Source organism: Manis pentadactyla, chromosome X (genome assembly GCF_030020395.1).
Source record: "Manis pentadactyla isolate mManPen7 chromosome X, mManPen7.hap1, whole genome shotgun sequence".
Classification (NCBI taxonomy): domain Eukaryota; kingdom Metazoa; phylum Chordata; class Mammalia; order Pholidota; family Manidae; genus Manis; species Manis pentadactyla.
In genome coordinates, this window is record NC_080038.1 from 41452051 (window position 1) to 41478782 (window position 26732).

The following is a 26732-nucleotide window of genomic DNA, read 5'->3' on the forward strand; positions in this document are numbered from 1 at the left end:
CAGAGTAATAGAATGGATAAAAAAGCAAGACCCGAGATTAAAGATAGCGGCGTGAGAGGAGAGACAGAGGCTTCCTCCTAAAACTGGATACAATTAGAAAATATAGTTGGCGCAACTAATCCTGAGAGAGCAACAGGAAAGAGGACAGCTTCAGACTGCACACACCTGGAGAAAAGAGCAGACCTCAGTGAAAGGGGTAATGTACCCGAGCTGTGGCTCAGCCGGACCCGAGCCCCTCCCCCACCCCAGCTCACTGGTGGGAGGAAGAGAAACGGAGCAGGGAGTGAGTGGAAGGCTTGGGACTGCTGAATACCTAGCTCCAGAGATCTGCGCTGGGAGCACAAACCTACATTTCATGGTGCTTTCATGAGACTCGCATGACTACCGGGTTGGAAAGTTAATACAGGCAGAGTTCCTGGGGAGACTGGGATTCTGGCTGCTTGTGGAAAGCAGGGATCCATACCTGGCTTCTCTGGGACAAAAACATACCTGTGTGACCAGCCCACTGGCTCAGGCAGTGGAGACAGGCACAGCAGCCAGGAGGCGGGGAACAGCTCTTTCCTCCCCCCAGGCACCAGTACTACTCCCCTGTGACCCCCAACATTACTTCAGGGGCTGAGCAGCTCCAGAGACTACAGCTTCTGGACACTAGAGGGCGCCATATGCAAACATGAAACGCCAAAGGAACCTTGTCCAGAGTAAAATCGTTAATACAACTCCTGAGAAAGATTTAAATGATATGGACCTCGTGACTCTTCCTGAAAGGGAGTTCAAAATAAAAATCATCAACATTCTAATGGAGGTACGGAAAGACATCCAAGAACTCAGGAATGAATTCAGGTCAGAGGTCCAATCGTTGAAGAACACAATGGAGGGTATTAAAAGCAGGTTGGATGGGGGGGAGGAGACAATAAATGAAAAAGAAACTAGAGAAGAGGAATACAAAGAAGCTGAGGCACAGAGAGAAAAAAGGATCTCTAAAAATGAAAGAATATTGAGAGAACTGTGTGACCAATCCAAGAGGAACAATATTCGCATTATAGGGATACAAGAAGAAGAAGAGAGAGATAAAGGGATAGAAAGTGTCTTTGAGGAGGTAATTGCTGAAAACTTCCCCAATCTGGGGAAGGCGATAGTCTCTCAGGCCATGGAGATCCACAGATCTCCCAACACAAGGGACCCAAGGAAGACAACACCAAGACACACAGTCATTAAAATGGGAAAGATCAAGGATAAGGACAGACTGTTAAAAGCAGCCAGAGGCAGAAATAAGATCACATACAAAGGAAAGCCCATCAGGCTAACATCAGACTTCTCAGCAGAAACTTTACAGGCCAGAAGGGAGTGGCATGATGTATTTAATGCCATGAAGCAGAAGGGCCTGGAAGCAAGATCACTTTATCCGGCAAGATTATCATTTAAATTTGAAGGAGGGATTAAACAATTTCGAGATAAGCAAAAGCTGAGAGAGTTTACCTCCCACAAACCATCTCTGCAGTCTATTTTGGAGGGACTGCTATAGATGGAAGTGTTCCTAGTGTTGGATAGCTCTCACCAGAGGTAGTAAAACCACGGTAGGGAGGGTGGAGCAGCTGATTGCGAGGCAAATGCAAAATTAAGTTGACTATCCCCAAAGTCAGTCAAGGGACAGACAAAAAGTACAGAATTTGATACCTAATATATAAAGAATGAAGGAGGAAGAAAAAGGAGGAGAAATAGAAAAGAACCTTTAGATTGTGTTTGCAACAGCATACTAAGTGAGTTAAGTTAGACTCTTAGGTAGTAAGGAAAGTAACCTGGAACCTTTGGTAACCATGAATCTAAAGCCTGAAATGGCAATAAGTACATACCTATCGATAATCACCCTAAATGTAAATGGACTGGATGCACCGATCAAAAGACATAGAGTCACTGAATGGATAAAAAAAACAAGACCCATCTATATGCTGCTTACAAGAGACTCACCTCAAACCCAAAGACATGCACAGACTAAAAGTCAAGGGATGGAAAAACATACTTCATGCAAACAATAGGGAGAAAAAAGCAGGTGTTGCAGTACTAGTATCAGACAAAATAGACTTCAAAACAAAAAAGTAACAAGTGATAAAGGAGGACATTACATAATGATAAAGGGCTCAGTCCAACAAGAGGATATAACCATTATAAATATACATGCACCCAACACAGGAGCACCAGCCTATGTGAAACAAATACTAACAAAACTAAAGGAGGAAATAGAATGCAATTTATTCATTTTAGGAGACTTCAACACACCATTCACTCCAAAGGACAGATCCACCAGACAGAAAATAAGTAAGGACACAGAGGCACTGAACAGCACACTTAGAACAGATGGACCTAATACACATCTATAGAACGCTACTCCCAAAAGGAACGGGATACACATTGTTCTCAAGTGCACATGGAACATTCTCCAGAATAGACCACATACTAGGCCACAAAAAGAGCCTCAGTAAATTCAAAAAGATTGAAATTCTACCATCCAACTTTTCAGACCACAAAGGTATAAAACTAGAAATAAATTGTACAAAGAAAGCAAAAAGGCTCACAAACACATGGAGGCGTAACAACACGCTTCTGAATAGTCAATGGATCAATGACCAAATTAAAATGGAGATCCAGCAATATATGGAAATAAATGACAACAACAACACAAAGCCCCAAGTTCTGTGGGATGCAGCAAAAGCAGTCTTAAGAGGAAAGTATATAGCAATCCAGGCATATTTAAAGAAGGAAGAACAAACCCAAATGAATAGTCTAACATCACAATTATCAAAATTGGAAAAAGAAGAACAAATGAGGCCTAACGTCGGCAGAAGGAGGGACATAATAAAAATCAGAGAAGAAATAAACAAAATTGAGAAGAATAAAACAATAGCAAAAATCAATGAAACCAAGAGCTGGTTCTTTGAGAAAATAAACAAAATAGATAAGCCTCTAGCCAGACTTATTAAGAGAAAAAGAGAATCAACACACATCAACAGAATCAGAAAAGAGAAAGGAAACATCATGACAGACCCAACAGAAATACAAAGAACTATTAGAGACTAGTATGAAAACCTATATGCTAACAAGCTGGAAAACCTAGAAGAAATGGACAACTTCCTAGAAAAATACAACCTTCCAAGACTGACCAAGGAGGAAACACAAAATCCAAACAAACCAATTACCAGTAACAAAATTGAAATGGTAATCAAAAAACTACCCAAGAAAAAAAACCCCGGGCCAGATGGATTTACCTCGGAATTTTATCAAACATACAGAGAAGATATAATACCCATTCTCTTTAAAGTTTTCCAACAAATAGAAGAGGAGGGAGTACTCCCAAATTCATTCTATGAAGCCAACATAACCCTAATACCAAAACCAGGCAAAGACCCCACCAAAAAAGAAAATTACAGACAAATATACCTGATGAATGTAGATGCAAAAATACTCAATAAAATATTAGCAAACCGAATTGAAAAATACATCAAAAGGAGCATACACCATGACCAAGTGGGATTCATCCCAGGGATGCAAGGATGGTACAACATCCGAAAATCCATCAACATCATCCACCACTTAAACAAAAAAGGACAAAAGCCACATGATCATCACCATAGATGCTGAAAAAGCATTCGACAAAATTCAACATCCATTCATAATAAAAACTCTCAACAAAATGGGTATAGAGGGCAGGTACCTCAACATAATAAAAGCCATATATGATAAACCCACAGCCAACATCATACTGAACAGTGAAAAGCTGACAGCTTTTCCTCTGAGATCAGGAACAAGACAGGGGTGCCCACTCTCCCCATTGTTATTCAACATAGTACTGGAGGTCCTAGCCATGGCAATAGACAAAACAAAGAAATACAAGGAATCCAAATTGGTAAAGAAGAAGTTAAACTGTCACTATTTGCAGATGACATGATATTATACATAAAAAAACCCTAAAGACTCCACTACAAAACTAATAGAACTGATATTGGAATACAGCAAAGTTGCAGGATACAAAATTAAAACACAGAAATCTGTTGCTTTCCTATACACTAACAATGAACTAATAGAGAAATCAGGAAAACAATTCCATTCACAATTGCATCAAAAAGAATTAAATACTTAGGAATAAACCTTACCCAGGAAGTGAAAGACCTTTACCCTGAAAACTACAAGACATTCTTACGAGAAATTGAAGAGGACACTAACAAATGGAAACTCATCCCATGCTCTTGGCTAGGAAGAATTAATATCGTCAAAATGGCCATCCTGCCCAAAGCAATATACAGATTTGATGCAATCCCTATCAAATTACCAACAACATTCTTCAACAAACTAGAACAAATACTTCAAAAATTCATGTGGAAACACCTAAGACCCCGAATAGCCAAAGCAAACCTGAGAAGGAAGAATAAAGTAGGGAGGTTCTCACTCCCCAACTTCAAGCTCTACTACAAAGCCACAGTAATCAAGGCAGTTTGGTACTGGCACAAGAACAGAGCCACAGACCAGTGGAACAGAATAGAGACCCCAGATATTAACCCAAAAATATATGGTCAATTAATATATGATAAAGGAGCCATGGACAAACAATGGGGAAATGAGAGTCTCTTCAACAGATGGTGCTGGCAAATCTGGACAGCTACATGTAAGAGAATGAAACTGGATCACTGTCTAACCCCATACACAAAAGTAAATTTGAAATGGATCAAAGACTTGAACGTAAGTCATGAAACCATAAAACTCTTAGAAAAAAGCATAGGCAGCAATCTCTTAGACATAAACATGAGTGGCCTCTTCTTGAACATATCTCCCCGGGCAAGGGAAACAAAGGCAAAAATGAACAAGTGGGACTATATCAAGCTGAAAAGCTTCTGTACAGCAAAGGACACCATCAATAGAACAAAAAGGTATCCTACAGTATGGGAGAATATATTCATAAATGACAGATTTGACAAAGGGTTGACATCCAAAATATATAAAGAGCTCACACACCTTAACAGACAAAAAGGAAATAATCGAATTAAAAATGGGCAGAGGAGCTGAATAGACAGTTCTCCAATGAAATTCAGATGGCCAACAGACACATGAAAAGATGCTGCACATTGCTTGTCATCAGAGAAATGCAAATTAAAACCACAATGAGATATCACCTAACACCAGTAAGGATGGCCACCATCCAAAAGACAAACAACAACAAATGTTGGTGAGCTTGTGGAGAACGAGGAACCCTCCTCCACTGCTGGTGGGAATGTAAATTAGTTCAACCATTTTGAAAAGCATTGTGTAGGTTCCTCAAAATGCTCAAAATAGAAATACCATTTGACCCAGGAATTCCACTTCTAGGAATTTACCCTATGAATGCAGCACTCCAGTTTGAAAAAGATAGATGCACCCCTATGTTTATCGCACCACTACTTAGAATAGCCAAGAAATGGAAGCAAACCAAGTGTCCATCAGTAGATGAATGGATAAAGAAGATGTGGTACATATACACAATGGAATATTATTCAGCCATAAGAAGAAAACAATTCCTACCATTTGCAACAACATGGATGGAGCTAGAGGGTATTATGTTCAGTGAAATAAGCCAGGCAAAGAAAGACAAGTACCAAATGATTTCACTCATATGTGGAATATAAGAACAAAGAAAAACTGAAGGAACAAAACAACAGCAGAATCACAGAACCCAAGAATTGACTAACAGTTACCAAAGGGAAAGGGACTGGTAATGATGGGTGGGAAGGGAGGGTAAGTGCAGGGGTAAAAGAAAGGGGGCATTATGATTAGCATGTATAGTGTTATGGGGGGTACGGGGAGGGCTGTACACCACAGTGAAGACAGGTGGTGATTATACAGCATATTGCAATGCTGATGGACAGTGACTGTAGTGGGGTGTGGGGGGTGGTCCTGGTAAACATTGTGTTCTTCATGTAATTGTAGTTTAATGATAGTAAAAAAAATAAAAATAAAAAATAAATAAATTAAGGGAAATGACAAAAACATTTAGATCAAGCAATTTTTGGTTAGGATTAAGGAATTATAAATATTGAGTGCTTAGTTCATACCAGGCACCATATTAAGTATTGTACAAACAGAACCTCACCTCAGCCTCGCAAGGAATCAGTGAGTTTGGTATTACTGTGTTTATTTTACAGGAAGGGAAACTAAGCCCTAAAAAGGATAAATAACATGTCAATTGATTAAAATAACCTAATCAATATGAGGTCAAATTGGAATTTGTATCCAGCTGCACTTATAACCAGACATTATACTTCTTCACTCCACACAAAAAATAGTAATACAATTTGTCCTGCCCGGAAAAATGAAACGTACCATCTGGATAGTTTTTAGTTTCAAAAGTAGCTATATTAAAAAGGTACTTTATGTGAAATTCCAATGTCTTTAGGATATATTAAAAATTAAGTGGAATACTTGAGTAAATTTGTTTTGAATCATTTTGAGAAATATTCCTGAGTTTACAAGTTGTTTAAATATGTGTGTGCTCTCACAAAATAATTAGTCCCCCGAAGAAGAAAATTGCTTAGTTGTTACCAATACCCACCATATGAATCTTTTAGCTGGGTTATTTAATATAGAAGACTAAGAAAAATTAAGAGTATAGAAGAAGAAATCAAGAGGCAAAAAAGGCCATTTCAAAATTTGCAGTCAGAACTTTGTGAATGCTAATAAGTTTATTTTATATTATAGTTTACCTTTGGAAAATATTACTGGATTTTTTTTAAACTCAGGTTTGAAAAACAAACTGTTTCATGTGTGTAATCACATATACAGTGCCTAGAATTTTCTTTAATGGCTTGATACCATTTGGCATGAAAATTTCCTCATATAGGCATTAGATGGGCTCATTGGGACTAAGAATGAATTATTACTTATGTCCAAATAGTTACATAATTCTAATTACTTTGTTATACTATAAATTAAAGTGTACAAAATTACAAAACTCAGTGAAAGTGCTCCCTCAGCGGGAAGAAGAGAAAACAGATTTAGGAGGAGACTGGCTAGGATTTAGACAGAGAATTTAAAGGGTCATTAATATATCTTCCAAAGAATATCATGAAATGGATTTCTCTCTTCATGTGTCAAACACTAATATGTGATGATAGGTAAATATAATAGATCTAGTAAAAGATTCTTTGAAATCTGGTTGTTTTAGATCAGAGTAGGAATGGTTTTATCCTTCAGAATCTTCCCACCCCTGCACTAGGCTCACAAATTTGGGAATGACAGCTGACTGATGGGTTGTTTGTATTTCTGTGCAGGTTGTGGGCAAGTTGATGAGAATCTTATGGAAAAGACAGTAGAAGTCCTGGAACGCCATTGCCATGAAAATATGAACCATGCTATTGAGACAGAGGAAGGACTAGGCATAGAGTATGATGAAGATGTGATCTGTGATGTGTGCCGATCTCCAGACAGTGAAGAAGGGAACGATATGGTGTTCTGTGATAAGTGTAACGTCTGCGTGCATCAGGTTAGTGAGAGTGGAGACTGCCACCTCCCCACGGTCAGCCTTCCTAAAACTCAGTGATTTCCAGCACCCATATCTGGGTAGCAGCTTGCATTTAAGGGTAAAGACAAAGATTTGTCCTGGCTGCTCTTCTGTAATTCCTTCAGAAACATTTCTTAAGATCCCAAGGTGACTGACTTACTAACTTTGCCCCAGGGGGTTAAACCCAGGTCTTTATTGCATTGCTTCATGCCCAAGTCATTGAGATTCCTTTGTTCAATACTTTTACAGTCCCCTGGGGAGTCTCCTTGCTGCCTTCCTGGAAGTCTCTCTTCTGCCTTGAATCCCTGTTATATCAGGTTACACCCATGGTCAGTAACCTTGGTGAGTTTACACTTCCTGCAGCTGGAAGTCTGAAATCCTTATTCTGGCACCTAGAGCCCTCCCCAGTCTCCCAAATATTTAACTCCCAGGAAGCTGATCATTCATAAAGATCACAGAATTTTAGTACTGTACAAGACTGTCCCTTCTCAGTTTTACAGTTATCTGTCAGGAGAAGTGAAGTGACATTACCCAAGCTCTTACAGCTAGTTGTCATTCTTTCTACCACACTGCCTTTTTAATAATGATGATGATGATGACATCAACATTCTTTTCAGATCTTTCCTCTTCTTCCCCCACAAGCACTATGCTCCTGTGAAATAAGGTTATTCAAGGGGGCAGTGATGAAAATTCCTTGACACTGTCCTATCTCCAAGTTTCAACCACACCTCAATTTAAAATGCCTTCTCCCACTTCAGCTATCAAAAATCTATGTATCTTTCAAAATCTAGTTCAAATCCTTTCTTGAACTCCCCTTCCCTAAGTGATTTTTCACTCTTCTGACTAGTTGTATGTTTCATTCATTTCACTAATTTATCTAGCAAATAGGTACACTACACCATCCATGTGCCAGGACTGTGCTGCATGCTGAAGACTCAGTCAGTGATGAAGAGGCAGACATGGTCTTTGCCCTTAGGGAGATCAGAGTCTGGTGTAGGGACTACAGGAAATTACCTATGTAGCTTAGGATACCAAGTGTTTTTATAGATAGAAGTCCATCCTGCTGTGGAAATGCATGGGAGGGATGGAAGTCAGGGACAACTTCCAGGAAGTGGCATCCAAGCTGAAATTTAATGGCCAACAGGAGATGCCAGATAAAATAGTAGCATGTGTTTAGGCAGGTCAGACAAGGTAGTGAGAGTGGGCAAAACATGTTGGAGGCAGCTCTGAGCAGTTCAGAACTATGGAGAGTGGCAGGGTGGAGTCGGGAAGGCATGAAGAGTGAGGGTACAGAGGGATATAGGTACACATGTGAAGGCCCTTCTCTGACAAACTAAGGAACTTCAGTTTTGTCCTGTCAACCCTGAAGGATATGATTTGTATTTTAGAAAGATAATTCTGGCTACAAATGACTAAAATGATTAGATGACATAGGAGATAGACAAGGCTTAAGATAACCTGGGCCACTTCACCTAACCCTCTGTATTAGAAAGTGCTCAAAATTATTCTGTGACCAGTTGGGTCTTTTTCTTCATTTTATCTGTGTCTTTTAAAAGAATGAATTCAGAAAATTTATCTTCATTCTACCAATTATTGGCATTTATGTCACATCTTTAGTGAAAGAGAAACTTTTTACCATTTAAATATGAATTTAAATATCTGACAGTACAGGACCACAGTCCCTTCTCTGCAATTCCAAAATTATAATGCTCTGTAAACTGCAAGTTTTTTATTAAATTTGCCACCAAAACTAATTTGGGGGCAATACTAGAACTCAGCTGTTCTGAGGCTGTTGATAGTCTTTATCCCATTTTGTGTAAATTCACATATTTGTTAGAGAAATATTAAGGTATTTGATTATATGGTACTGCCTCTGGTCCCATTGGGGGTGGGGGGCGGTAAGGTAATACACCATGTATGTACTGTGTTGTTTTCCTAAAATCTGAAGAATTCTGAATTTCCTCATGTTTCTCACCCTAGGGTTTTCAGATAAATGATTGAGGATCTGTAGTAGGCTTGAGGGGAATAATACAAAGGTGATCTGTATGTTTTCTGTATTTGTCCTTCACAGTTGGGACAAAATATTGAGGAATCATTTTCCGGTTCTTTGACTAACAAAATGAAATGTAGCATAATAACTGTTCCTCCAAGGTGATTTGTTTTGAAAATATATCCAGTAATGACTATAAATGATGCCCTTTCCTCAAATAGAAAGAGATGACAGCAACGCCTGACCAGGCCTTGCAGAATATAAGCTGGTAAGTATTAAAGCTGGATGTTGGTGCCAAATAAAGTTTCATATAAAAGAGATTCTTCCCAAAAGAGTATATTCACTTGAATTCTAAAGAGATACTTAGGTTAGAGCTCCCTCTGTTGACTAAAAAAAAAGTGACATTATCTGAAAAGTGACAGAGGGTACTCTGACTGCGTACCAGAGCAGACATTTACCCTGGTGAGAAAATGCTAACCATTCTCCCCTCTCCCCCTCATGCCTACAGGCCTGCTATGGTATCCTCAAGGTCCCAGAAGGCAGCTGGCTGTGTCGTTCCTGTGTCGTGGGCATTCATCCACAATGTCTGTTATGTCCAAAGAGAGGTGGAGCTATGAAGACCACCAGAACAGGGACTAAATGGGCTCACGTCAGCTGTGCCCTGTGGATTCCAGAGGTGAGAATTTATCCAGGCCTCTGAGGCCATTTGCTCTAGGATGCCCCCATTTCGTACAACATTCAGACCAGCTCAGGCTTCTTGCTATGCTTCATGCCTGCCCATGTTTCAGAGGTGATAATGCTTCCACTTGAGCCCCCTCAATCCTTCTTGGATGCAAGTGAGCATGTAAGCCCATGCTGATTAATTTATAGGTGGTACTACCAGTGGCACTGAATAAATCTGTATGAAAGGAGAGGTACAAAAGTCCCCAGGGTATGAGCAGACATTTTTAAAGTAAAAGATATCTGTAACCACAACCCAGACCAAGACATGGAATACCCCAGAAATAGAGAGCAACCCAGAAGGATCCCTCATACCCATTTTCCAGTCCTTGTCTGGGTTCCTGTTACCCAAGAGTAGCTACCATTTTGATTTCTGTCACTACAGATTAGCTTTGTCTGGTTTTGAGCTTCATATAAATGAATCATACAGTGTGCACTCTTTTCTGTCTGGCTAACAGTCTGCGTTGTAGTATGTTGTAAGTCCAGGGGGGATATATTTTCCAGCCCAGGGCAAAATACCTTTGAACCAAATCAGTCAAAGAAAGAAATAAAGTGGGAGATACCCATTTATTGCTTACAAGCAGTTCTCCACTTCTGCTAGCCCGTGTGTCTTACGACCCAGCTACAGAAAAGGGGGCCCCACCCAACCTCTCAGGTTGATATCCCCTCACTGCCCCATGTAATTACCTATTGATATGGAGATGTACTAAGACCAGGCAAGAGATTCTGGAAATACTGCAATTTTACCCACAACCCACCCCTCCAGAAATCTCACATCACAATCTACTCAATTCCCCATCTTCTGTAGTGGCCCCTGTACGAAAAAACTGGAGCATTATAACCAGACTAATAACATGCAGTAGCAACAGCAATAAAATTATGATAATCCTTGAGCCAGAGGATTCAGCTAGGTTCAAAGACCTGTGCAGATTAAGTCCATAGCTCTCTCATTCCACAGGCAGTCAGTAGCTAAACAGGTAGGGAGTTCAGAGCAATCGTCAAGCAGCCGCAGCAGCCAGGGGGCAAGTCCAGGCCATAGGGACTATAGAAGAAAATAACCTAAAGGGCAATAAGATACATGTTTTAATGATATCAGCAGAGGCAAATCTTGTCCATCAGGTAGGATGCATGCAAGAGAGTGGTCCTGTGATAGGACAGTGACAGGAATGGGATCTCGTCCTGGTCTAGTATACCAGACTTTCACCCTCCTCCCTGTGGGAGTTACAGGTGGGTTAGTATATAGGGCTGCAGGAGGTACATGCACTGGCCATAAAGATAAAACTTCCCCATAAGGTGCTCTAACCTCCCGGATATTTTGGGTACACTACCATGATCTTTGGGCGCTACTCTGCTGTTACTCCAGGAGCACATGGGAGGCCAGCATCCAGGACTTTTTCCCAAGGTGCCAGAAGGGCCAGCCATCACTGGTCCATGTATCAAAATGTCCAGAGCCACATTCACTCAACAGAGTCTCCAGGGTTTAATGCAGTTGGGGCTGGCAGCTGGATGTTGCTCTGCTGGCCATATCCTGGCTTCAGTAACTCCTCTTTGGTTTGCACATAGGAGAGGCAGCAATATGTGTTAGCATATCGACAGGGCTCAAGGCTCCTTTTCGGGGCTTCTCATTCAAACACCATTTCACTGTCCATAAGCAAACTGACCATCCCTGTAGACTGTTGGAGTCCAACTTCAGGCCAGATTTCAACAAACCATTGTACCTCTCTATCATGCCTGCCCCAGTAGGATTATATGGCACATGAAACTTCCACTTTATTCCTAATTACTGCACCCATTCTTGTAACGCATGTCCAGTAAAGTGGGTGCCTTGATCACTCTCAATCACCTGCGGTCGGCCATAGGCTGCAAAGAGATGCTCTAGGCCCCTTTTGGTCGTTTGCTGATCTGCACAATGTGCAGGAAAAGGAACCAACAGTCCAGTAGCTCTGTCCACACAAGTCATAGCATACCAATATTCTTCTGATACGGGCAGAGGCCCAATACAGTCTATCTGCCACCTGACAAGGAGTATTGGCCCCATTGCTATTGTCCCATGTTGCTGCGGGACATGGGGTAAGACCCTCTTGGAGCACATAAGGCACTCCTTTTGGTCTCGGCTGACTTCTTCAAAGGTCAATGGCAAGCCCCACTGTTGGGCTACAGCCCACATTGTTTTTTGACTCACGTGCAACAAATGCTGGTGCAGCCATTGGGCCCATCAGAGGCAGGCTTTACTTCTAGCCAACGCACATGGGCCAGTGTGTCTGCTTCATCATTCCCTGGGGATGCCAAAGGCAAATGGCCAGTCAAATGATATATGGTAACTGTCTTAGCCTGACCAGAGGCCCATAGGTCTTGCCACAACTCTTGCCCCCAAAGGGGCCAGAGACCAACCATCCAGTTGGCATGGTACCCTATCAGTAGCCACAGGGTCAAACCCCAGTAGATGGCCCAGCTGTCAGTGCAGACAACTATAGGGGAGGGCTCCTGGGTAATCACGAGCCATACTGCCTGCAACTCAATCCATTGACTGCTCTTCCCCTCTCTGTCCTCCGTCCATATTGTCTCAGTCTTACAATGGAAAGCCACAGCCCTCCACTACGGGGGCTGCCCATGACTGGAGCCGTCTGTGTACCAAGCATCTTCAGGTATAGGGGCTTTTCCCTCCTGATAAGGACTCTCAGCTACCAATGGTTCTAAAGCAAGTTATTCCTGCTTTCCACTGGTATATGTCACTGGCCCCAATAAGCATTGGAGTTCTCCACTTAAGGGGCTACTAGAGAGGGCACTACACTGCTGTAAATATGCACCCCATTTGGCTAGTGTAGGCATCTGTGCCACACCACCCCATGGCCTTTGGGTCCAGTCTTGCAATACCCTGCAATGGGATAGATGGTTATTACCTTGGTTGGAGCTGTTCCGGTGATGGGCTCCATAGGGCTCCATAGCCAGCAAGGCGTGATACACAGCAACCAGTTGCTTCTCTGTCAAGGTGTACCAGACTTCTGCTCCTTTCCATAGTTGTGACCAGAATCCAATAGGTTAGCATGTCCATTCAAACCTCTGCCAAAGACCCCATCCATAACCATCTTCAGTTACGTGAACATCTACCTCACAGGGCCTTGATAAGTCCATTACACTCAAAGCCTGTGCAGCCTTGACTGTTTGCTTAGCATCAGTAAAAGCAGCTGCACATGTTTCATCCCAGTCCCACCTGATGCCCTTTAGTACCCAGCTGGTATAAGGGCTGCAGAATTTGTGTCAAATGCAGAATAAACACTCTCCAGAAGGCCAAAAGACCCAAAAATTCTTGTAATACTGCCACAGTGGTAGGGGTAGGGAATGCCTGGACCTTGTCTGTGACTGCTCCAGGAATAACTTTAGTTTGACCCGGCCAGACAAACCCCAAGAATTTTACAGACAAACCAGGTCCCTTAGCATCGGTGCTGTTCACAGCCCATCCTTTCTCCTGTAGATGTTGCAGGAGTCTAGGAACTGCCTCCTTCTAAATCTGCAAGAGAATCAGACATGAGCCTAATACCATCAATGTAGTGATACAGCCACAGTGTTTGCAGTTTCTTCCATGTGACCAAGTCCTGGACTACAAGTCCATGACGAATGGTGGGACTGTGGAGGTATCCCTGTGGAAGGACAGTGAATGTCCACTGCAGGCCTTCTCATGTGAAGGCAAACTGTTCCTAACTTTCCTATGCTATGTCAGTAGAGAAGAAAGCATTAGCAAGGTCCACAACATAATGATACATCCCTAGTTCATGACTAAGTGTGTCCATAAGGGCTGCTATAGAGGGGACAGCAGCATGCAAATGGGGTGTGACTGTATTCAATTCTCAGTAGTCCATGGTCATACACCAGGAGCCATCTGACTTTTTCACTGGCCACACTGGGGAATTAAAAGGACTATGAGTAGGCTGTATGATGCCCACCTTCTCCAACTCTTCTAGGATTTCTCCAATTTCCTTGTGCCCCCAGACAATTTATACTGCTTAGTATTTGTCACTCACTGAAGTACAGGAAGAGCTACAAGTGGGTGCTTAGCATGTCCCCTCAGAACTGCCTTTACCACACATACCCTCAGTCTGAACTCACCTGCAGTGGTCTGTAACCACAGGCCCTGAAGGATATCGACCCCCAAAATGTATTCAGAGATGGGAGAAATGTACACAGTATACTCCTTTGGGGGTAAACACCCTATCCCCAGTGGGATTTGGGCTTTCTTCACTCTAATAGCCTTACCCCCATAGCCATCTATCACAGCAGGGGGCCTGGGAAAATGCTCAGGGTTGCCATGAATCAAAGAACACTCAGCTCCTGTGTTCACCAGTGCCAGGACATATTGTACATTCACAGGGGACCAATGAATTGCTATTTCTACATGTGGCCTTCGGTCCCCAACATGTCCCCCAAGGTGGGGACCTTTACCCACCCCCTCAGTCAAACCATGATGCTCAGTTCATCCTCCTGTGGGGGTTAGGGCCCAAGTGGAGCCTGAATACTGCCCCCCAGGAAGTTTTGCAGAGACATGGGCCAGACATGGGGCTTTGCCTCTGGCTTCCTTGTCCTGGATTTCAATGGCTAGAACTGCTGCTCTGGCTTTAATTGCTGCCACAGTTCCAACAAGATCCTATTGGGCTGCCCATTAAATTTTTCTTTCACTACCCCCACCTTTATCAAATCAACCCACATCTGGGTCCTTGAGACCTTCATGGGGACCTTTGTACCTCTCCTTTCAGTCATACCCTGCACTTCCTCCCATGCTCTTATTGTTTCAACTCCCCCAGATCTGCTAAAGTACAAGTAGCCTCACAAGTTTCCCTATGTAGGAACCAAGAACAGTCAATAGGGACCCAAAGAGAGATGGGGGAGCTGTATGGAGCACCAGATTTCTCATTCCTACGGTGAACAACTCCTCATCAGGGCCCTGGGGGTCCATATTATAGATTATATTTTTCATGCCCAGTTCCTGTAACACCTGCTGGAGCTCTCTGCATATGTTTTCCAGCTAGTAGGCAAGTATGATAAATCACTCTGATTAGGCCAAACTGCCCTGATGGCTGCTGTCAGCCAATCCAGAAATGCCTGATTCCCTGAGGTGTGACAGACACTTTGCAACTACTGCCAAAGGGAAGGGTAAGTTATTTGGGAAGCCAGTCTACCCATTTCAGAAACTGACATAACAATGTTTTCCACCCCCATATCCCAGAGACACAAAAGCCATGTATGTAGGCAGAGGTTCTGATGGCTTCTGCCGAAACTGGATGCTCATGTCCACCAGCTTATCCTGGGTATAGAGGCAGAACATGGAGTGCTCCACAACCTGGGAAGGAGGTGGCCCCTCCCTCTGTGGAGCCCACAGTTAATTGCATTTTTATTTTCTTAATTACAACCAGGCAGGCCTTTAATACAGGAGAGGCTGGTGCCTCAAGCAGTGGCCTTGGCAACAGATAGGCCCTCAGCCTCACCCCCTCATCCTCTCCCGACTTCTCCTCTACCATCTCTGGGACTGAGAGCACTGCTCTTTCCTCCTTCTCCCCTACAGTCTCCTACAACACAGATTCTCCTCCTACCTCCTCCTTCACTGCTAATGTATCTTCCAGGAGCATGACCTGTCTTCTCGATAACTATCTCTATTTCTTGAGGCCATCCCATAGGTCATCACCCAGCTCCCCCAAGCAACACCAAAGTATGTCTTTTTCCTCAAGAAAAAGACATCCCACAATCCTGGCTGCTACATGGCCACTCGACCACGGAGGGCTAGTTCCACAGCTTCTGGTGTCTCCACCCTTCCCCACTTCTAGAGAAGGCCCCACCCCTCTAGGAGGTGTTGTACCCTAGACCAATTCCCCACTAGGAGCTCCCCAATTGGAAGCCCCACAGATAGGGGGCTCCCAGGTAAGGCTGCACCCTCTACTTTTGCAGCCACTGGGGCCTCCCTACCATCCACAGGGGTTTCTGGGTATCTCCCTACCATCTCTAGGGTCAGCCCACCCAAGGATCACATCCTTAAAGACAGATTTTGGGTTCAGAGATCCTGCTGGCTACCACCAGATGTAACTCCATGGGGGAAATATTTTCCCAGCCCAGGGCAAAACACCTTTGAACTGAAATCAGTCAAAGAGGAAAATAAAGTGGGAGAAACCCGTTTATTGTTTACAAGCAATCATCCAGTTCTGCTTGCCCCTGTCTCTCAAGACCCAGCTACAGAAAAAGGGGCCCCACCCAACCTCTCAGGTCTAGATATGCCCTTGCTCCCTGTGTATTACCTATTGATATGGAGATGGACTACTTCTCTCCACACCTTGAATGCACTAAGGCCAGGCAAGAGATTCTGGAAATATTGCAGTTTTACCCACAGCGTATCAACATTCATTCCTTTTTTTTTGCTGAGTAATAGTCCATTGTATGGATATTACCATAATTTATTATCCATTCTCTTTTGGTGAACATCTGAGTTGTTTCCAGTTTTAAGTTATTACAAATAAAGTAAGCAACAGCTCTTTTCCCCACTATGATGGTTGCCCTTTGATTTTTGAAGCTCCTTTCAGAGTTGGGACTCAACATTTATCTTAGAACATATGTATTCAGAATTCCATCCCTCATTATTTAATCTGGTCCTTGAATTGCTGATATTTCCTGAGAGGCTATGTGCATGCTGAATTGATTAAAAAGGGCTTCCAGACATTACTTCTGCTTACTTCTTATGGCTGCCTTTTTTTTTCCCACTAACATCCTCTTTCCCTAACCCCTATCGAAGCAAGCATATTTCTTAGGCAGTTTAACTGCAGGGCAAGAGATACTGCAGAATTCAGTCCATGGGGTGCTGATAATAACTGTGTTAGTAATTCATTCTCCTTTAAAACTTCCCTGGCGTTATTCTTGTTAATGTCAGTTCTAGGGGAATTACTATGTAACAACTGAGCTCACGCAGTACCTAGATGCATACTGTGGTATTCTTATGGATATGGAAGTCAGTGTGTTTTAAAATATTTGAGTAGTGGTTTCTTTTTCTTACTAAGAACATCCAGCTTATAAACATGTGAAATGAATACTCAGGTTTCTAGCCTGAGAGTGACTCGTTTCCAGCAGCAGATTTCCCAGCTAATAGAGCAGGCTCTCTCAGCACGTAGAAGTCTGGAATGTGACTCAGGAAGAGTTCTTAAATATAAAAGAAGCTTTTTCACCTATTGACATTCTCTTATGGTTTTCTAGTACCTGATTTCCTGTGCCTTTGGGGCTATTCAAGATATCTTCAATCTTTCTACTGCTGGTTTCTCAATGTGGGCAGAATTTACACTAGTTTAACTATCCTTCTCCAACAATCCTTCACTTTTTAAAGTTGTCTGTCTTTTAGAAACTCATGCACATATTTCTCTAGAAAAGAAAAAACAAAGATAAAAATTTCTCAGCAGAAGTTGTTTGACCCCTTATTTTCATATAGACAAAATTTTTCCATCTTTTTTTAAAGTATCCTTTCCTTTAAGCACTCTTCCAAAGACAAATGTCACTTCAGAGCTACTCTGGCTGAGAGTAGAGTAAGCTGATGATAGTTATGTGATTTTAAAGATGTTATCATCCTCATCCTTTCTACTTATATGCCAATCTCTTTATTACACAAAGTGCTGCTGCTTTCCAATAATATCATGCTTTTTTATAAACTGAACTAAAAGACTTGTTACTGCCTCTTTTTCATTGTGAGTTGATTAAATGAAAAAACATAGCGTGTGGCATCATCTGTAACATATGACAGATTACAGCAGATTTTGTGTATTTTAATTCCTTTCCTTAGCTTTCCTCAGTAACTTCATTGGATCATAAGTAAAGTATAGATGTCTTTGATTCATTAAGATAACCATACCTAGTCTCTACTCCTCCCCTCTCATCCTATATATGAATTGTTTATATTATTGGACATGGTTGAAAGTCTGAGCAGAGGCTAAAGACAGATTTTATTTATTCTTGGTTCCATATTAACCTTAAGAGACTGTGGCTTGCCTCCTTGTTTTGATGTCCTAGAGCTTCAGGTACTATCATTTATGGTTTGTGAAGAGTACTCCTGGAATGCATTGGTGCCTCTGCCTTATGGTGGTTTTCCATTTATAGGTCAGCATTGCTTGTCCTGAGAGGATGGAACCGATCACAAAGATTTCTCATATCCCACCCAGTCGGTGGGCTTTAGTCTGCAACCTGTGCAAGCTGAAGACAGGGGCTTGTATTCAGGTAAGCCCCCATGAGAAGTGGTTCAGGTAAGTCCCCATGAGAAGTGGTGGAGTGGGCTAACACCAAATTGACTGGACTCATCCTCCCAGGGAATGTATCCTATTCACCAAAAGGTGACTCAGGAGGCCTCCTACTCACTCCTAGGGCTGTGCCATTTCTAGAACCCTCACTTTGGACTCTTCAGCTTATTCTTTTCCATATCCATAGTAGTAATTAATTTCCACCATTTGCTGTCAGATTTGATTAGGTGGTTCTAAAGCTAGATGATACCATCCTCGGTGGAGAAAAGCCATAACTCTAAAACAAGAAGGCCTGTGTACTTGTGTGTCTCACCTACTGACTATGGATGGATTCTGGTTCCAGGATGATTTAATGGATGACTTGGTGGCTGGACTAAATGCAACTTATATTGGTAGGAAAGATGCATCTGAATGAATAAATTATGGTGGGTAGGTTTGAAAGTCACTCTCCTAGGCACCTTTGTTACATATGGTAGTACAGGTAAAGTTTTCTGAGACATCTAGGGCACAGGAATTTAGCTGCTTGACATAGACATAGTAGTTAGTGCACCCAAGAGCAGCAGTCTGGGGGTGGGGTTGGGACTGGAAAAGGCCACTTACCTCTGGTAAGGCAGGAAGGCTGACTCTTCCTTTACCAGACCTCCTGCGAAGGAGCTACAGGCTGGTTGTAGTTAGATTTGCCTGCTGACCTTCTTTACAGAAAAGGAGCTATATGGTATCATGGTATCATAACATAGGGACAGTGGCTCTAGGTATTAATGAATGTGAGGTTCCTTGCTGTCTGGCTCATTTTGTAGATTTCTTGCTCCAGACCTGGAACCAACCACTCCTCCAGGGAGCCCTGGTTCTTTTACTGGGAAATGACATTTAAATAACACAAACTGGACCCCAAAGACCCTTTTAATTTTTTTAAATTCACTTTTACATCTAACAGAATTGGATGCTTCATCTCACTTTTTTTCACTTTTTTTATACTGACATAATTTAACTACAGTACTTTAGTAATTGTAAAGGAAAAAATTTTAAAGGTAAACTACTCCCACGGGGTCTACTACCTTAACACATTACCTGTTTGTGTTTGTCTAAGTTCTCTTCTGGTTGCTCCCCATACGGGAGCTCCTTGAGGGCCAAGGTTGTACATCATTCTTCTGTAAATTTCCCCCAGCACAAAGGAGAGGGCCTGCCTATGGTCAGTGCTCCATTAGTGTTTATTGAATAAATATATCCATATTTAATTGTATTATAGATCATTTTGTAATATGCATTCTACCCACTAAAAAAATAAAATATTTTCCATGTTTTCATAATTATTAGTCACTTTTAATAGCACATTGAATTTATATCTATTAATTTACTTATTTTCCTTATTGTGGTACCTGCATTTTCCCCCTATTTTTTCTGTTTTAAAGGATGATTTTTTACCATAGTTAATAACTGACAGTATGACTATGGTGAGATACAACACTGGCCTTGACCTTAGCAGACCTGAATTTGCATTAAAGGCCCACATTACCACATTCTGCCCTCTATTATAGTCATTTATCTGTGAGTTTTATCTTCCCTAGTAGACTGTAAGCTCAGACTGTTTCATCCGTAGATCCCCCACACCCTTGACATGGAGAAAGCATTCTTATTTTTATTACTTAGAGTTCAGAGTCTGCATTTTGTAAAGATCTTAACTAAATTTAAGACTCAGATTTTTTATTGTAAGGAATTACATTTATTTGACAAATATCTGAATAATTGTGTGCCAGGCACTGTTATAGGCACTTTAAATTTATCAGTGAACCAACAAAGAACCTTGCTTCATCAAACTCACATCTTAGTTCGGAGCAATAGGTAATAAGCAATAGATATTAAATAGCACATTAGAAATGGTAAGTGCTATGGAAAGGAAAAATGTGAAGTATGGTAAGATGGGGGTGTGGGGCAGGGGTCATGTGTTGCAAGTTTAAGTAGAGTGGTCAGAGTAGGACTCATTGTAGAGGTGACATTTGAACAAAGACTTGAAGGTGAGAGAAAACAGTGCAGATACTTGGGTTAAAAATGTTCCAGGTAGATGCATCCGCCAGTGCAAAAGCCCTGAGATAGGAGTGGTTTGAGCAACAGGGAAGAGGCCAGTGAGACTGGAACAGTGTAGGAAGAGAAGATCAGGGAGATTACTTGGGGACTTAATTGGTTAGAGCAGGGGTTGGCAATTTTTTTCTGTAAATGACCAGATAGTAAATATTTTAGACTTTGCAGGCCATACAGTCTCTGTCGTTAAGTACTCAACTCTGTAGCACAAAGGCAGTCCTAGACAATACTTAAGCAAATGAACATGACTGTATTCCCATAAAACTTTTATGGACTGAAATTTTAATTTCATATTATTTCATATGTCATGAAATATTCTCCTTTTGATTTTTTCCCACCATTTAAAAATGTAAAAACCATCCTCAGCTTCTGTTATTAGCTTGCAGGCCACACAAAAATAGGCAACTGGCTATATTTGGTCTGTGGGCCATACTTTGCCAGCCTCTGGTTGTGGTCTTCCAGAGCTCTTATGAGATCTTTTGTTTTTACTCTTGAGTTTAAGGGGGAGCCATTGGCAAGTTTTGAGCAGACAAATGACATGATTTGATTTATGTTTTTAAGGGATCACTTTGTGGAATGATATGATGTCTAAGAACAGGGTACTGTGGGGGTTAAAGATAAAACAAGATTGATTAATCATGTTGAAGCTGAACGATGGTATATGGAGTTTATCATAGTATTCTCTTTGCTATTCTATAGGTTTTTTAATTTACATAGTAAAAAGTCAAACAAGAATAGACCCTCTGGCTGTTGTATTTACAATAGATGGTGAAGGAGGGAAGGTTGGAAACAGGAAAAGCAATTAGGAGGCTACTACTGTAAATCCATCAGAGATGGTGGTAGCTTAGACCAGAGTGTTGGCCCTAGAGGTAGTGAAAAGTGGTTGAATTCAGGATGAGTGTTGAAAGGAGAGCCAACAGGATTAACTATGGATTGGATATGAGGTGTGAGAGAAAGATAAGAGTTCGGGGTGCCTCCAGGTTTTTGACAATGGAAAGCGTGAAGTTGCCGTAAACTGAATGTAGAAATCTGCAAGTAGAACAGATTTGGGAGAAAAGGTAGTAAGTTCAGGTTTAGACATCTAAGTTTGAGATGTCTATCAGATATCCTAGTGGAAGTGTCAAACTGGCAGTTGTCTATGTGAGTTTGGCAAGTAGTTTTGGACTGAAGACGTACATTTAGGAGTCATTGACATATAGTTGGCTTTAGCCTGAACTGGGTAAGATCACTGAGAGAGTGAGTGTAGATATCGAGAGGAGCACAGTACCAAGCACTGGGCCATGCATCATTCCAGCATTAAAAAGTCAAGGAGACCAGGGAGACAGGAGGAAAACCAAGAGAGTGCAATAACCTAGAAATCAAGGGAAGAAAGCATTTCAAGAAGGAAAAGATCAGTGGTATAAAAATGCAGCTGAAGTAGGATGAGGACTACAAATTGACCCCTGAATTTAGCAATGTGATGGATGATTGGTAATCTGGGTAGGCAGTTTAGGTTGGTGTGGTGATGGCAAAAGCTACATTGCCAGGGGTGAAAGCAAAGAAATGGAGTAGGGACAATTCAGCAAGGTAGGGGAAAGGTGTCTTTTATTTAAGATAGAAGAATAACAAGTGTCTATGTGTACTTATTCACATATGGAACATGGCAATCTGCCTGCAAAGGGACTGATGCAGTGAGGAGAAGAAATTGCTGGAGCAAGGTTTTGGGTGCAGGCTTGAAGGCAGAGTGTGTAGGTGCAATTGGTGTGTTAGGTAGGTGCGTTGGTAGGAATCTGCGAAAGTGTTCTTTTGTTTTAATTTCCTCAGTGAGGTAGGAAGCAGGATCACCAGCAGAGAGTAAGGATGTGGGTGAGGTCTGGAGGTCTGAGGAGAAAAAGGTATGAAATAGTTTTCTGGTTTGGGGAACTGTAGTGTGAGTGCCAGGCTGCCTTAACGACCCTCCCCACAGGAGAGAGGGAGTGAACTTTAGGTGACCTTAAGTGTGGTTATATTTTTCTCTACATACAGTCTGTTTATAGTAATAGAATGGTCTTTGTTTTCCATAGCTGAAACCTAATTCCTCTGTGGGAAAACAAACCAAAACTTTTTTTTTTCCTTTTAAACCACCACTAAGTAAAGTTAATTCCAAACCCATTAGTAATTTAGTATCTTGTTCCCTGTGTGGGAATCAGAAACATTGTGAACAGATACAGTAATTCAGCAGGGGTCAAGTTTTATTAGCATCATTGTTCTTCGGAGGTTTATTTAAGAGTCTTTGTGATTAGTAGCGTATGTTGGGTATTTTGCTTTATAAACTGTTTATGGGAGTTTCTTAACTGTGAATTGTGCTCATTCTTCCTATCTCCCAGCAGTGTCAATACCCACATCTATCCTCTTCTTTTGGTTTGGAAACATTCATTGGGTGAAGATAGAACTAATATTGGTGGGCTTAGCGTCTAGAGTAGACAATATGTGGGAGCACTAGAACCTTTCTCCTGATCGTGAAGGCTTCTGATAATCCAGAAATGGATCTTAAAGACTGAGTTCAAATCAGATGCACCAGACAGCTCTGGATTTTGCCTAGACCCTGGACACAGTTCCTCCAACTGCCAGCTTTCCAGAATTCCTACAGTGTCCTTATGTATGTTGTATTCAAGCTCTTTTCAATCTAGATACTGATAATTTAGACCTTCACTGAGAAGAAAAAAAGAACAGTGATTAAGAATATGGCCTTTGGAGCCAGACTTCTGGGGTTCAAATCCTGGTTCCACCTCTTGCTTGTTAGGCAGTCTTGGAGAAGTTACCTACCATATCTGTGTCCCAGTTTCCACATCTATAAGTGGAGATGATAATAATACCCACTTAAGAAGGTGGTAAAGAGCTTAGCACAGTGACCAACAGAGAGTAAATACTCAGTAAATGTTAATGGTACTAATAGTTGTATGTATTATTCATATTATTATTCCCTGGAGTCAATCTGACTTTGCTGATGGAAAGCCCTAGCGTTTCATCCAGCCAAACTGAGTAGAATCATCAGATATTTGGTACTGGGATAGGTGTGCCTTTCAATGGTAGAGGAATGTGGTCATGTCTAGAGTCACCTGCAAGTATATTCAAGTCAAGATAAATCAGTGAGCCACCTAAGTTTACTGTTAGGCTGATATGAATTTGACTATGAGAGAAACGAACTTCTTTTTAAAAATGAATGAAAATCCTCAAGTGGGGAAATGCAAGAATACCTAATCAGTGACTATTAAAAGTAGTACTGATAGAGAAAGAGATAAATGTTGAGATTAAAGGGCACCAAAACAACAACAGGAGGGAAGCACCTGAATATTTTTCCCATATATTCCAAATTTTATTTGTCAGTACAAATTGTTCCTGTTCTAAGACATTTATGGTGCCTGCCTTCAGGAGTTGTTAATCTATTGTAGGAAACCAGATATAAACATGGGAATAGTGAAAAAACACCGAGTGTCTCCCCTTAGACCTGACAGACCCTTTGGAGTGAGTGATCAGAAGAGCTGGTGGCCACTGTCAGTGCTAAAGTTTAAGTACACAATGGCTGAAGTATGTTTCATAGGCTGGAACTGAACCACTTACGACATTGTTTCAGTGACCAAGTTTTGAGAAAATTGCTCTACCACCCATATGTCTGTTCACAGATTATTGGGGCTTAAGGGCAACCAAATGGACAGTGTCCTGCAGCAGGACAAGAACTGCTGAGGGCATATGCTTGGTGTTCCAGGCTGGTGTCATCTGCTTTTGAGAAAGACACTCTCAGGGGTTGGAAGGTGATGAAATATTTCTTTAAAGAGGCAAGAAGCACCTTAATTCCTAAATCAGTCCCTGGTGTTCTTTTTCAAAATTTCTCATTCCACAGAAAAATCTCCTTACAAATGTGAATGTGTAAGGGTAGCATTTTCCCTCTAATGGAAGTATTTTTAAAACCCATTTCTCTTCTACAGTTTCTGAAGAATATGTAGAAAATTATTTCTTTTTCCCCTTTTAAAAGTAAATAAGCCACATGAGGTATCACTTCATACTCACTAGGGTAGTAATAATCCAAAAAAACAGACAATAACAATAATTGGCAAGAATGTGGAAAAATTGGAACCCTCATGCATTGTTGGTGGGAATATAAAATGTGCAGCCACCATGGAAAGCAGTTTGGCAGTTTCGCAAAAAGACATAGAGTTACCATATGACCCAGCAATTCTACTTCTAAGAATATACCTTCAGTTAGAGAGGTCCCCAAGACCACCTTCAGGTTCCATGATTAACCAGAAACATTCCAAGAACTCAGAAAAGCCATTGTACTCATGGTTACAGTTATTAGAGTGAAAGGGTGCAGAGTAAACTCAGCAAAGGGGAGAGACAGGCAGGGCAGGGTCCAGGAGAGCCCAGGCATGAGCTTCCAGCAAACCTTTCCTAGTGGAGTCTCATGGACAGTGCTCATTCCTCTGTGTGTGCAATTATACACACACAGCACTGCCACCCAAGGAAGCTCACACAAGCCTTGGTGTTCAGAAATCTTATTAGGAGTTGGACACGTAGACATAGCTGACCATCTGCATGGCTGACCTTAGTCTCCAGTCTCTCTAGAGATTAGGCTGATCCACATGACCCAAAGCCTCCACCATAAATCTCATTATTAGTATAGACATGGCCCAAGGCTCCCAGGTAAACAAAGACACTCTTATCGGGCAGGACATTCCACGGGCTTAGAGGTTACCTCTCACAAGCTGGGGCAAAGGCTCAGACCTTTCTTTGTGCATGGTTAATTCTTTTTTGCACATTACCAGAGAGAAATGAAAATATATGTCCATATAAAAACTTGTACACAGAGTTCATAGGAGCATTATTTCCTAATAGTCAAACAGTGAAAACAACCCAAATGTCCATCAGCTGATGAATGGTAAACAAATGTGATATATCCATACAATGGAATATTATTTGGTCATATTTTTAAAAGAATGAAATTCTGATACATGCTACAACATGGATGAGCCTTGAAAACATGTTAAGTGATAAAAGCCAGATGCAAATGGCCACATACTGTATGATTCCACTTACATGAAATGTCTAAAATAGGTATGTCTAGAGACATACAAAGTAGATTAGTGGTTGCTTGGAGCTGGAGTTGGGAACAGGGAGTGACTGCAAATAGGCATGCAGTTTCTTCTTTGGGGTGATAATAATTACTGGAATCATGTGGCGGTGATGGTTGCACAACTCTAAATACACTAAAAACCATTGAAGTATATACTTTAAATTGGAGAGTTTTATGATATGTAAATTTTATCTCAATTAAGATTTTTTTAATGGGCATAATAATACCTCCCCTGACACCTTAAGTGGAGCAGTAGAAATAATTGTGTATGAAGGTATTTTGTTTAATACAATGTGCCAAATATATGTTTTTGGAAAAAGGTAAGTAGGTATTTCATTGGCACCAAGACTTGGTTGGCATTTCTCCTTTACCACCAAAATATATAGACCACCAACTATAAATACCGTATTTTGAAACTAGTTGGATTTTGTGGCAGTTCCTGAAGACATTCCATTTTTTATCTAAGTTCCCAATTCTTATTCATGTATTGTCTTTTATTTTGAGTAGTTTATATTTATTTCTCCACATTATATAAATTTGACCTGAGAGAGATGATCTCCTTTTAGCTTCCCATTAGTAGTATTTTATGTTACACATTCATCCCCTTGGGGGGGAAAAAAATCTTTTTGCTTTCTCTTCCCATATCTTTATCAGTTACTAAACAACAAAAGAACACGATACCTAATACTTTTAATCTTTTACTAAAGGATGCCCTTTGCAGCTTGTTTCTTAGCCAGGTAATAATAAAAGGTACCAGATAAAAGTGAGTTTGGGGCCTTCATCATCTTCATTTTCATGAGGGTTTTCAAATACATGGAAGTTTAAGGATACATATTTCAGTGTAATATAACAAACATTTCCAATAGAGATGTCCAAAGCTTGGGTCTTTATTCATATCCAAGGTTATCCTCTATGTTTAATTATCAAAAACCCAACCTATAGGTAAATTGAGCAGTCTGCCTTTCAGATGCAGGCTTCCCAAAGAGTTGAGACTTGGCTTCAACCATGGGAATTCTCACTCTATCCTTAGAAACAAATTATCCACTGCTTTCCATCCTTCCTCTGCATAAACACATAAATGTACAC

General features: G+C 41.3%; 1 protein-coding gene across 3 annotated transcripts in view; it reads left to right on the plus strand.

Moving 5' to 3' along the window:
• The window catches only part of JADE3 (jade family PHD finger 3), a 216927-nt gene that overhangs the window by 182171 nt on the left and 8024 nt on the right, over window positions 1-26732 (plus strand). For all 3 annotated transcript variants that reach the window (XM_036907443.2, XM_036907444.2, XM_057495297.1), the window contains 3 exons: window positions 7290-7501; window positions 10018-10185; window positions 18345-18461. In XM_036907443.2, the coding sequence (XP_036763338.1) occupies window positions 7290-7501; window positions 10018-10185; window positions 18345-18461 (497 nt within the window). The remainder of the gene's footprint in view (window positions 1-7289; window positions 7502-10017; window positions 10186-18344; window positions 18462-26732) is intronic.